General features: G+C 37.6%; 3 protein-coding genes across 3 annotated transcripts; 1 reads left to right on the top strand and 2 right to left on the bottom strand.

Moving 5' to 3' along the window:
• Window positions 1-1,608: 1,608 nt before the first annotated feature.
• Window positions 1,609-3,394, bottom strand: LOC132168229 (peroxidase 29). The gene is made up of 3 exons (XM_059579352.1): window positions 3,134-3,394; window positions 2,687-3,047; window positions 1,609-2,003 (listed from the first exon to the last, which is right to left on the bottom strand). Exons 1-3 carry the CDS (start codon window positions 3,341-3,343, stop codon window positions 1,609-1,611), a joined length of 966 nt encoding a protein of 321 aa, XP_059435335.1. The 5' UTR covers window positions 3,344-3,394.
• Window positions 3,395-8,486: 5,092 nt separating this feature from the next.
• LOC132165139 (probable pectinesterase 67) lies at window positions 8,487-10,752 on the top strand. The gene is made up of 5 exons (XM_059575635.1): window positions 8,487-8,837; window positions 8,938-9,100; window positions 9,726-9,932; window positions 10,012-10,259; window positions 10,338-10,752. The coding sequence occupies exons 1-5, from the start codon at window positions 8,578-8,580 to the stop codon at window positions 10,489-10,491; spliced, it is 1,032 nt and encodes a 343-aa protein (XP_059431618.1). The 5' UTR covers window positions 8,487-8,577; the 3' UTR covers window positions 10,492-10,752.
• Window positions 10,753-10,828: 76 nt separating this feature from the next.
• LOC132165146 (glycine-rich cell wall structural protein-like) lies at window positions 10,829-11,962 on the bottom strand. Its single transcript, XM_059575644.1, has one exon. The coding sequence runs from the start codon at window positions 11,903-11,905 to the stop codon at window positions 10,949-10,951; it is 957 nt and encodes a 318-aa protein (XP_059431627.1). The 5' UTR covers window positions 11,906-11,962; the 3' UTR covers window positions 10,829-10,948.
• Between the last annotated feature and the right edge of the window lie 874 nt (window positions 11,963-12,836).

Here is a 12,836-nt window from a genome sequence, read left to right as displayed (position 1 = left end):
ACTTAAATGCATGTTTCCTATGCATGCAAAACACTCTGGTAATACCCCGACCTAATCCAAGTTATTCTCTAAAAGTTATAGTAACTCTTACATTTTTTATTTTCTGTAAATCGTAAGGTCCACTCAAATTTTGAGGCAATAATTTCAATGAAGCTAGTTAGTTATTAATGAAAATATACATAATACAATGCATGGGTTTATAAGAACTTTTTGAGTTTTCTATTCAATATACGTAGGTGGTTATTTTGATGGAATAAAACCCTCAAAATATTTTGGGTAATTTTACTTTAAATCCCTGAATTACCATGCGATTTGAGAAGATCCTCCAATGTTTAAAACCTCTCAATTTGGACCTTTAACTTTCAATTGCAGTCAATTTGAACTCCTCTATCAGATTTAGCCATTAACTTATAACGATAATACCTAAAAAAACCAAAATGTCCTTGATTTTGGTTTTTTTTTAAGAAAAAAAAAAAGACACATGGGTTAGGCCAAACCCACGTTGGGTCTCGGGCAGAGACCCACGCTAGGTCACGGCTGCAACGCAGAGTGGGTCAACAGGCCAAACCCAAGCGGGTTTGCTGGCCCACAGTTGGGCCGCAGCCGTGACCCAAAGTAGGTCTCTGGCCGAGACCCAACGTGGGTCATGGCCAGACCCATGTGGGTTTGGATTGCTCACCCACGGGTCACAAGGTGGGCAACTTGTAGTCAGCCCAAGAGTTCAGCCCAGCCTTAAATTTGAAATTTAGTTGGCCCAAACGATTTGCAACCTTGCTTTTCATATTTCAAATGAGCATTTACGTCCGACTTAGCAAATTTATTTTTTGTTTTAGCTAAGAAGTTATATATATATATATATTCACTTTTTCATAACAATTACATCGATCTCTAAATATTTTTTCTTAATAATTTTTTTATTCTTATTGAGAAGAGAGAGAATATTAGAGATTAAAAAACATTTTTTATTTATTTATTTTTATTATTTTTTAACATTGGTAAGTAAACAATGTAGCAGCTCACCAAATATTTATCAAATTGTTGAGTCTAATGTAGCTCATGTTTCATTAGTCAAGTTTGTTAGATTTTCCTAGAAAATCCAGCTTACCCATGATAGCTTAAAAGATTAGGACCCTTTTGTCCTCTCCTATGGTTCTCATTGAATATATAAAGCTTGCAACTCATTATTGAGCTCTAATCCTTAATCTAAACTCAAAACTTTTCTCACAAATTAAATGTTGATCAGTTTTAGAACAGTCACAAATCAAATAAATCTAGAATTAATCCATTTAATTGAAAATTTGAACATTTTTATAATACACTAAAATTAATAAGATCCACAGTAAATTTCAATTTTTTATCAAAGTACGTACTGTTGACATGATAAAACCTATATAACTAGGCTCATTAAGGATATTTACATAAGTTAATCTCGCTAAAACCACCCCCAAAGACAATCTTGCAGAAAAGTAATGAATATGTAAATTGTTCATGACCAAAAGATGTTGAGCTTCTTGAAGCAAAGTTTCCAAGTACATGGAGCTACATCAAATGAGAAGGCCAATAATCATATATATATACATGAAAAATAAACTGTTGGAAAACTTCTTATTAGTCTATTACATTGCATTTCCTTCTTATAACACCTTGATCCCCGGTGAGCACACCTGAGCTAGAGAGCTTCAGAAAGGCAGTGGAAAATGCATGAAAGAAATCATCCTGATTGGTGGCAAAATGTTCCACAATTTGAGCCGTCCGGGGATCAATTACCATTTCAGCATCAATTGTCAGCACACCACGGCCTTCCATTGCATTCATGTAATAATGATGATCGAACAGTGTCGGGGTAATATCATTAAGAACAAAAGTTAAGTTTGAGATTAAAGATCCTTTAGGACAAGTTAACCTCAAGAATGCTTCAAATGTTCCTTGATCCTCGACACCTTTTGGTTTGTAAAGACGATTCAGAATGTTTAAACAATGTGTAATTCCTAGCGTATGTGAGCCTGCAATATTCAAAACGTACCATTTTCAAATACTACAAAATCTTTCCTAAAGACAGTTATGTTTATAGGCAAAGTGGGAGAAAGCCAAAGCAGGCAAAAATGTGCAAGTGCATTTAGATTCGGAGCTTCATCTCGACTAGATTTCTAAAATACCGTGCAAATTAATGACAAAGTCTTCTTTTAAACTGGGTTGGAAGAAGTTCATCCAACTTAATCTATCAAAATGACACGTGTTACTTTTCATGGAAGAAACACATTTTTTAAATAACATGTGAAAAGAATATGCTTTTTGAATAAAATTTCCTCCAACTTTGTCGTTGAATAAAATCATGTGTTTCTCACATATAGAAAATACATGTTATTTTTATAGGCTATGTTGAATAAACTTCATCTAACCCAGTTTGAAAGAAAACTATGTTCCCGTGCAAAACGCCATTTCCACATGAGCTTAGTAAGACTCGAGCTTTTGCCTGGAATGTGGCTCTAAAGAATTGTTTGCATTTAATGAATTATTAAAGCAAGCTAATGTTTACTTAATAAGTAATTATATAATATTTATTACCCACATGCATATGTATATATGTATAGGGATATCATATGCATATGCATGTGGGTAATAAATATTATACTTACTTATTATGCATGAGCATCAAAGGTATATGATGATTTCATTGAATACTTACCAATAATGGCGACAGATTCTTCCACGGTCATTCCTTTACCGGTAAAAATACGAAGCATCTCATCGACCCCAGTAGTTGCAGGAGGGATGAGGGAATCGGCGAGTTGATAACTTGGAGCAGCGGAGGAATCCCGCCGTCCCAAGGGAACCTTTATCAGTGGGCCCCCGGACAAAGCAACCGCCTCACGAGCGGCCAGTACGAGGATGTCGGCACATGAAACTTGTCCGGGGCATTCATCTTCAACCAATGTTTTCAGATTGCCGATTAAATCCCTCTTCATGATTCCAAAATTCTTTGCTGAAGTCATCTCTGATAGCCTGTTTGCCTTAACCGTATCAACCAGAATGGAAGCATCGCAGCCCTTGAAAATGACAGTAAATCAAAAAGTTAAAAAAAACCAGATATGTCTGTGCACGTGCAGCATGCGTGAGAGAGAGAGAGAGAGACCTGAACTTGGCAGTCATGGAAAAAGAGCCTCAACAAAGCAGGAGCTGAGGTGGGATCAGTGAGGAAGATGGGATGAAGGCCAGTGCTGACAATGTCTTCAAGGTGTGGGCAAGAATTCTCATAAAAGTTGTACTGGAGAGCTCCTCCTTCAACCCCATTAAACCTGAGGAAAAAGATAAGAACCATTGAAGCTATGGTTCTCAAATCCATGTTATTCAGATGGGAATTTGAATTCTGTGAATAAATTTGCACTATTTATAAGCAGAGAAGCACCACAGTAGTACTAGTTCTTAATTAGTGCTTCAGTCCCCAATAACATAAGGCTCCAAGCCCCTCCAAATAAATTAAGTTTCCTTTATAAAACAAATAATATTAAGACTCTAATTATGGCAATGAAGTTAGTCAATGCTCTTTTATTATGGCCTCAGTTACGATAAAAATAATAAATTGAAATTTTATAGGAAAAAAAAGTAAGAAGAGAAAAATGGAAAGTGACATTAATGACACTCCTAAGCTAGTAAACATAAAAATAATTAATTATATGTAGCTCAACACAAATTAAAATTTCTCATCTCTTAAAATTAAATGTCTCATTAGATAAATTCTACATGTTACTTGAAAAAGATTAAGAGTAAAAAGTGAGAATAACAGTTTTAAATATTATTTAATATTCAAATATAGAAAGGGACCCACCTAAAGCCACAAATTTCTTGATCGAGCGGCCCTTGGTAGTACTAACTAAAGAACTTAGTTCACTTAAAAAAAAAAAAAAAAAAAAAAGAGAAAACTTCACTAAAAACTCCTGAACTTTCACCCAATTTGATAAACCCTCCCTAAACTTCAAAATCTCTCAATTTAGTCACCTGAACTTTTAATTGCTCTCAATTTGGACTCCTCCCTCCTTAACGGCTAAAATTGACGAAAGGGTTCAAATTGAGGACAATTGAAAGTTCATATGACTAAATTGAGAGATTTTGAAGTTTAGGAGGATATTTTAAAACGGGTGAAAGTTCATGGGTCTTCAATGAAGTTTTTCTCAAAAAAAAAAAAAAAAAAAAAACTAAAGAACTTAGTTAATTATCCTATATTATTGAATACTTTTATCTACTTGAATGACTAATTAGTTGTAAAAACATAGTCTTGCCAAGGACATGTAACGTAGTAGACTTCCTGAAGGGTCCATCCGAAATCTGGAAAATTTTATGGAAGTTATCTCTCCAAAATGCGGAGAAGAATTTTATGTGGAGGGCTTGTCAAAATCTTTTCCAACGAAGGATAATCTTCTAAGGAGAAAGATTGTGAAGGGCCCTTTATGTCTTATTTGTGAGAGAGCTGCAGAAACTGTGTTCCGTGCATTATGGGCGTGCCCAGCAACGGAGGACGTATGGGGAGCTAGCAAAAGTATTTTCAAGAAATGTTCCTCTTTGGCACCAGGTTTCATGCAAGTGGCAGAGAGTATTCTTCAGAGAAGTGGGATAGAGGAGTTTGCTTCCTTTGTTTGTCTGGCTCGTAAAATCTGGTTTTGAAGGAACAAGGTGGTTCATGGAGGGGTCTTCACTCATCCGAATCAGCTAATGGAGGAAATGGAAATTTTAAGGAAGGACTACATACAGCTACACCGGACTGGTATCCCCACCTCTTCGGCCATACTCACAGAGACGGAAATGAAATGGACTCCTCCACCCGTGGAGTGGTGCAAGGTAAATTGGAATGTACGTGGCCCTCCAAAAGGACGCAGGCCAGGTGGGTGTGGGAGTAATTGTGCGGGATCACAATTGGAGGGTGTTGACAGCAAGGAGTTTTACAAAGTGGGGAGTTATATATGGAGCCAAAAACTGAAGAGACAATTGCCTCTTACCATGCTGCGCAGCTGTGCAACTTTATGGGACTGCAGAAAGTGATCTTGGAAGGAGATGCCAAGCTTGTAATGGATGCAAGGACATCAACTGGAGTAATATCGGGCATTGACACTCGTTCGATTTTGCATTCATTCTTACAATGGAAATTTGTTCATGTGAAACGATCCGCTAATATTGCAGCTCATAGGCTGGCCAAGTTAGCAATTACTGATGTCATTGATAGGCTATAGGATTCTAGAATTCCTAACTGTGTTAGTGATATTATTTTGATAGAGCAAATTGCCCCATCCAGTAATTGATGTTAACGAGTCTGATGGGGTAGCATTGGAAATTAAAAAGTTGTAAAAGCATAGACAATAATAGGAATTAATTATAGAAATCAGAAATGGGAATATGGGTTGATTAATTAGGTAGCGGTAATTAAAAGTTTGGGGAAGGGATGAGTTAATTAGGTCATAGACTAAAATTGGTCAAGAGAGGACTTTTTGGCCCTGTCCTAGAATACGTACACAACCTGACCAATTGTTTCACAAAGTAATTAAGACTGCATTGAGAGGAAACTGTGGAAAGCAAAGATTCAAGAGATTCTCAAGCGCTTGACCTAAGAATTGTGTGGAAAACCCTCTCTGTTAGAACTAGAGTTGGGTAAAATTTTACAGTTTCAGGAAGAAGAGTACTAAGCTTCTTATGCCCGTTATATATGTGTGAGACCCACAGTCCCACGTGGCCTCATAGATTCAATAATAATTTTAAAAAATGGGAGAATAGTCAAGAAGGATCAAGGAAGATATATAACACATCTCTTTTTTAATGGCCATTTCTCTGGGGTTCTTTGGAGAGAATCACATTAGCCGCTTAACTCAAATCTCTTTGCATCTAATAACATAACGGATTAGATTAGAGTTGTTCTATATCCAAGTATTTTTCTTAATATAATTTGATCCCATGATTCTCACTCATTTCTTTTAGTTGCTTTTCCTGTTTTTTTTTTAAAAGTCCATATAAATTAAGTTCATAGCTTAAGCGGATATCACAGGCGATTAGTAAAAAAAAAAAAAAAAAAACCCGCTCGCACGTGTGTAGTTATGGGTGAATTCTGCAAAACGCGGATGCGAATACGATTATTAAAATTCGTTATCGGTATGGATACCGAATAAGGGTGGTTTATATCCCTACCTGAGGATCCATCTGAAGGTAAAGCTAGGGCTGCTATTCTTGATATGAAATTTGCAGTATTATTCACCCATATACTTCTTCTTCTTCATTTTTTTTTTTTTTTTCCTTTTTTTGTAGTCTGTAGTATATTAATGTTGTGTTTTTGTTCTTAATTCCTTTGCCCAGGACAAAAAAAAAAGCATTGATTGAGGGGATAGTAACGTTTTGTACTTAAAGTAAGAGATTAATTAGGAAAATAGCTTGGCTTATAACTTCTGGTGCCATGTGCCTCAACGTGTCATGCATGATGATATATGTAACTTCTACTGTTCTATGCAGTAAGAAATTGAATTTACTAAAGCCAAAATCCTTCTGCATTAAACTTGCAAGTTTTAAAAGCCATCTACCATGTTGTTATTATTGTAATTTAATTCACTTAAATATTCTCAGAATTGAATAAATGCTGCAATCTAATAGAGGAAAACAATGTGGATAGAAGGCAATGACCACCATCACCATGATTAAGTTTGTACAGCAAGAAATTGCAACCTTCGGCCTAGCCCTATGGGGTACCCTACATCTTATGGTTGATAATATATCTTTCTATAACTCTTTGTGGTGAAACCTATATTCCATACATTTTGTAGAAACCTTACCATTCCTATGAGCTCTCTCTCTCTCTCTCAATAATCACAGGTCAAATTCAACATTTAATTTCCTTTGATTCCACCCTATCTCCATTTCATTCTTTATTAATTTATATTATATATATCTATTATTGGTTGAGATGTTAATGTTCCCTGCTCTCTATGATTTCTTTATATGGAAATTAAAAAAGTTTACTAAACCCAAAAGGCGAAATTAAGAGATTCATTATGGGTTTGAAAATGACTGCCAACTATCAACCATGTGCATCTCAGTCAATGATATGAGCATCCTCTCACATGCTTGGAAGACTTTATGTGTTTGGCAAAGAGTTTTGAGAGGGAGAAATGAGAAAGAAATTGATTGATGTGATATAAAGGTTGAATGAGCTTAGAGTTTTTTTTTTTTTTTTGTGAAAAACAGTACCATATGGTACTGTGAAGAAAATAGTTTAATTTTTTTGAGAGATGAGAAGAAATGGTTACCACGTACATGAAGAAAATTTCATTGATGGGAGCTTTTTCTTTTCCTCTTTTTATGAGCAAATGATTGCTGAATATATATCATGGAGAATCAATAGTTCAGCTGAAATATCTTGGCAGAAAATATTAGAGCAAGAATAACAAGAATCAAACATATATATATAATATTTGAATATTATTTTAAAATTAATATATTTTCCTTTGTCTACAAGTTTAGGGTTTTTATTTATTTATTTCTTCTTCTACGAGTATATGCTTGCAAAGCTCTCAAAACTTAGCCTATAAAAGGTATTTAGTCCTCCTTTATTTTTTTTTTAAATGAGACTTCATTCTATTCATAAGAAACAAGAAGAAAACACTTGATCAACAAGTACAATAGTTTTGATAAAAGTGGAATAATCCTCCATCCAAACTTGTCCTAAGCCTTCATAGATAGCTGCTTGTATAAGACGATGAGCTATTTCATTGACCTCCCTTCAAACATGCCTTACAAATCATGATTGAAAAGACTCTACAAATTGATTCGGGTATCCTCAATCAATTATCCATATTGGCTCCATCTGGATTCTTCTTGACGCAAGGCTAACACAATTTCAAGCATATCACCCTCCAAATATACCTGTTGGATCACGAGTTCTCCACAAAAAACTGATGCCTTCCAAGTTGCCACAACTTTCGCTACTACTGGATCTGAGATGAAAGATATTAAGGTACACATGGCTGGTAGAACAAAACCCTCTACATCTCAGACTATCACCCTCACAGCCATCTTATTATTATGAACATCAATAGCTGCGTCCCAATTTATTTTATCCACCCATTGAGGGGGCCTTTTTCCACTTTCTCTGGACGATTAATATCAATTTGTGCATTTTATTAATAAGGATAGATATATACCTCAACCATAAGAAAATATGATTTGAGGGTCCATTAGATGAGCCTGTGATATTGAGATTAGTTAAAGCCCAAATAACGTGGAGTTAATAGTTTATAGCAAATGGGTCTAGACCAATCAAACCCTTCCACATCATGAAACATAGAGCATCACCCAGCCAAGAGTTAATGGTGCCCTACGGCCCCTACCCTTAAAATGGTGGGAAACTGGTGTTATTGTTAGTAAACAAGAGAAGCCATAATTAAACAGAACAAATGAAAGGGTGCATGTGAACCACACAAGAATCTGTTGAAAACCCCTCCAAAATAGAGAGAGAGAGAGAGAGAGAGAGAGAGAGAGAGAGAGTCTTCACTTAAAGATCCCCCCATTGGCCTTAACCAAATTTTTGTGTCACGTAATTGAGCCATCATGTCTTCTTCCTCTTGTTCCATTGCCTTTGCAATCATCATCTCTGTCATCTCTATCACTTTTCCTGCTCTTGTCCATTCCTTGGACGCCCAAACGGTCATCAACTCCCCTTTATTGACAGAGAAAATTGGCACCAACCGCACTATCAAGGTCGATATTAATGGGGATGGAGACTTCAAATCTGTCCAGGCCGCCATTGATTCTGTCCCTGAAGGGAATTCTCAGTGGGTTATCATCCATCTTAGAAAAGGGGTCTACAGGTGAAATATATTCATATATATTCATTCCTCTACGTAGCTTGTAATTATAATTATAATTATAAATTGCCATGAATTAATGCTTGTTTATTTTGAGTGGCAGAGAAAAGGTGCACATACCAAAGAACAAGCCTTATATATTCTTGAGAGGGAATGGGAGAGGAAGATCGGCAATTGTATGGGCTGAAAGCTCTGATGAAAACGTGGCATCTGCAACTTTTAGGGTCGAAGCCCCCAACTTCATTGCCTTTGGGATTAGCTTCAAGGTCCATTCATTACTTCCATCTTCTTGTCTAATCTTTCTTCAAACTTATATCATATCTAACAATTAATCAATCTGCATTTTTTATTTTTTGTGTTTATGTTTATGTTTAGAAATGACATCTAACATTTGATGTGTTAGTGATTGTTTTGACAACTCAGAAATAAAAAGAAAGAATTATTTGGTTCTATTACGGACCTCTATAACAAGGGATGAATAATCAACGAGAGCGATAAGTTTGGTAGGGTTTGGTAGGATATATAATTCGATTTATTCCTTGCAGGTTCCTTGAATTACCCTAAAATTAGGAGGTTCAAATTCCTCGAATTATTTTACCAAACCATATCAAAACCTATCACTCTCGTTGATTATTCATCCCTCATAACAGGTTCCCATGCATGTTATTGCAAATTCTCATCTAGTTTGAGATGGAATTCGCAATTTTTTTTGTTAAAAAAAAAAAAAAAAAAAAAAAGAATTTGATAAGCCATTTCCAAGGCTTATATATATATATATATATAATCACTTTCAACCCAAAAGCTTAAACTAATGAATTATTTATGCTTAATTATGTTTTCACTATGGGATTAACTTTTTCTTCTTCTTCTTTCTTGTCTTCAACAATGTAGAATGAAGCTCCCACTGGGGTTGCTTATACCTCACAAAATCAGTCAGTGGCAGCATTTGTTGCTGCAGACAAAGTTGCATTTTATCACTGTGCATTCTACAGTACACACAACACTCTGTTTGATTACAAAGGCAGGCATTACTATGATAATTGCTACATCCAAGGCTCAATCGACTTTATCTTTGGCCGTGGCAGATCAATCTTCCATGTAAGTATTCAAATTCACCTTATATTTGGGGTTTGATTGTCCATATATAGCATTATTAATATTACAATTTTGGATGCAGAGCTGTGAGATCTTTGTGATTTCAGACAAGAGGGTGAAGATTCATGGATCTGTGACAGCTCAAAATAGGCAAAGTGCAAACGAGAATAGTGGGTTTGTGTTTGTCAAAGGAAAGGTGTATGGCATTGGTGGTGTCTACTTGGGAAGAGCCAAAGGTGCATATTCCAGAGTGATTTTTGCAAAGACATATCTCTCTAAAACCATTGTGCGAAAGGGTTGGACTAATTGGAGCTATGATGGCACCACAGAGTAAGAATCCCCTGCAATTGCCCTTTATAGATTCTCCTTTAATGCTAGATTTTGATGGAAGCTTGTAAATTGAAACAGGAATCTTCACCACGCCGAGTTCAAGTGCCATGGACCAGGATCCAAGTCAGAAGAGCGTGCTCCTTGGTCTAAAAAACTCACTGAAAAGGAAGCTGCTCCATTCCTCACTATAGATTATATTGATGGCAAAGAATGGCTGCCTGTGTGGCTATGAAGAAACAAATCATGGCATATGAATGGAGTGCAGAGACTCCATGTTTGAGTTACATGATTTTTTATGATACTTTCTCGCGATTGCTTTTAGCCTATATAGTTGAATCTAGGTGCATGGCATGCAGCTTTGGGCTACCAATATAGTATCAAGAATGTACAATGCGAATGGAGTAATATATTGTAACTTTTCGTATTAAATTCAAAAACCAAATAGATATTTGTTTCTTGTTCTCTTGTTGCATTGAATGCTACATTTAAACCGGAAGTGCAGCAAGTTGATAATTAATTTTATTCTGATTAAATGATTGCATAGAAAATTGTATTTTTGCACCAAGAGGTAGTAGCCATGTTGTAGCTCTTTATTTATCTCAATTGTTAATTAGTAAGTACTACATCCATACACAAGCATAGTATTACATGCAATACAATGTTGCTTCTAAGCTTGCTCAGTTCTCTCATCAAAATCCCCCACCAGCACCTCCTCCAGCTCCACCACCTCCCCCAATACCTCCTCCTACACCTCCACCTTTTCCACCTCCAAAGCCTCCACCTGCACCACCTCCACCACCAAACCCTCCTCCAGCACCTCCACCAGCACCCCCGCCAACACCTCCTCCACCACCAGACCCACCTCCAATTCCTACACCACCACCTTTCCCACCTCCAAAGCCACCACCTGCACCACCACCAGCACCTCCTCCAGCTCCCCCTCCAACTCCTACGCCACCTCCTTTGCCACCTCCAAAGCCACCACCAGCACCTCCTCCAGCTCCCCCTCCAACTCCTACGCCACCTCCTTTTCCACCTCCAAAGCCACCACCAGCACCACCACCAGCACCTCCTCCAGCTCCCCCTCCAACTCCTACACCACCACCAGCACCACCACCTACTCCACCTCCGGCACCCCCTCCAACACCTCCACCTTTTCCACCTCCAAAACCACCGCCTGCACCACCACCAGCACCACCACCTACTCCACCTCCGGCACCCCCTCCGACACCGCCACCTTTTCCACCTCCAAAGCCACCGCCTGCACCACCTCCTGCACCCCCTCCAACTCCTATACCACCACCCGCACCACCTCCAGCTCCCCCTCCCACTCCTCCGCCACCACCTGCACCACCTCCAGCTCCCCCTCCCACTCCTCCGCCACCACCTGCACCACCTCCAACTCCTCCTCCTGCACCACCCCCACCTCCAAGACCCCCTCCTGCACCACCACCAAATCCTCCGCCAGCACCACCACCACCTCCAAGGCCTCCACCTCCGCCCGCACCACCACCTCCACCCAAGCCACCTCCTATTCCATCATCAGAAAATGTATCCTTCTCAATTTTCCGACATTCTGCCAGCCCAATCACCAAGAATACCAGAATCACACCAAACACACCAACGTACTTAGAAAGCTTCCCCATCTTTGTCTAATACAAATGAAGGAAATATATAAGTAGTTAGGAACACTTGTCTTGTGGTACGTTTAGCAGATGGCGCAGCAGTGGCTTTATAGTGCAAGTACTGAGGGACAACATTAATGCATGCAAATGCAATTGCTGTGGAAATGACGCAAAATTCAACTTTTTTGAAAACGAACGCCTCATGGCCGGTGAAATCATAAATAAATTCCCAGCTTCCCAACTACTTCAATAATTTACAACACTACCCCCGCACCGTCATTTGTCCAATTCTTCTCTATAATCATGCACTTTACTAACCTATTTAGTGTATTTAGGCCCCGTTTGGTTCGCGGATTAGACCCTTGAATTGGACTAGCTAACACTAGGTATAGCTAGTCCTTTGTTTGGTAACACTCTATTCCCGGGAATAGCTATTCCCATGGGATTACTAATCCTATATACACGGGGTTAGCTAAGCCACTCAAAAACGAGTAGCTTAGCTAATCCTTTCCTGTGGGATTAAAAATTATGCGATGCGATGCATAAGAAGGTTGTGGGATGGTTGGCATCAAAGGAAACTTAGCGATCTCTCTTCTCTACGCAAGCAATCTCTCTCCCCTTCTCTTCTCTTCGATTTCTCTTCTTTGTTTCTTGGTTATTTCATTCTCTCTCTATTTCTTGGATTTTTTTTTCTCTGTAACGTTTCTCTGTTTTTTTTTTTCTTTTTTTTTTTTTTTTCTTTTTTTTCTTTTTCTTTTGATTCTCTGTATCGTTTCTCTTTGATTCTGTTTAGGCTTTTTTTAAAAAAAATAAAAATAAAATAAAATAAAATAAATTTATTATTTTTTTTTTAATTCTGTTTCTCCATCTCTCTTTCTCTATATTTTCTCAGTTTGATTTTTAATTCAATTATATATATATAGATATAACCTATGTTCAAGCATACAACCTG

This window comes from Corylus avellana, chromosome ca1, assembly GCF_901000735.1.
Source record: "Corylus avellana chromosome ca1, CavTom2PMs-1.0".
NCBI classification, from domain to species: Eukaryota; Viridiplantae; Streptophyta; class Magnoliopsida; order Fagales; family Betulaceae; genus Corylus; species Corylus avellana.
This window is presented reverse-complemented; position numbering and strand designations above follow the sequence as displayed.

What these genes read in the sequence shown, in the direction of transcription:
- LOC132168229 (XM_059579352.1), bottom strand. Translation starts at nt 3,343, where the DNA reads ATGGATTTGAGAACCATAGCTTCAATGGTTCTTATCTTTTTCCTCAGG. An exon ending in TCCATGACTGCCAAGTTCAG is followed by an intron (nt 3,048 to 3,133) that starts GTCTCTCTCTCT and finishes GTCATTTTCAAG; the next exon opens with GGCTGCGATGCTTCCATTCT. An exon ending in AGAATCTGTCGCCATTATTG is followed by an intron (nt 2,004 to 2,686) that starts GTAAGTATTCAA and finishes TGAATATTGCAG; the next exon opens with GCTCACATACGCTAGGAATT.
- LOC132165146 (XM_059575644.1), bottom strand. Translation starts at nt 11,905, where the DNA reads ATGGGGAAGCTTTCTAAGTACGTTGGTGTGTTTGGTGTGATTCTGGTA.
- LOC132165139 (XM_059575635.1), top strand. Translation starts at nt 8,578, where the DNA reads ATGTCTTCTTCCTCTTGTTCCATTGCCTTTGCAATCATCATCTCTGTC. An exon ending in CCTTTGGGATTAGCTTCAAG is followed by an intron (nt 9,101 to 9,725) that starts GTCCATTCATTA and finishes TCAACAATGTAG; the next exon opens with AATGAAGCTCCCACTGGGGT. An exon ending in AGCTATGATGGCACCACAGA is followed by an intron (nt 10,260 to 10,337) that starts GTAAGAATCCCC and finishes AAATTGAAACAG; the next exon opens with GAATCTTCACCACGCCGAGT.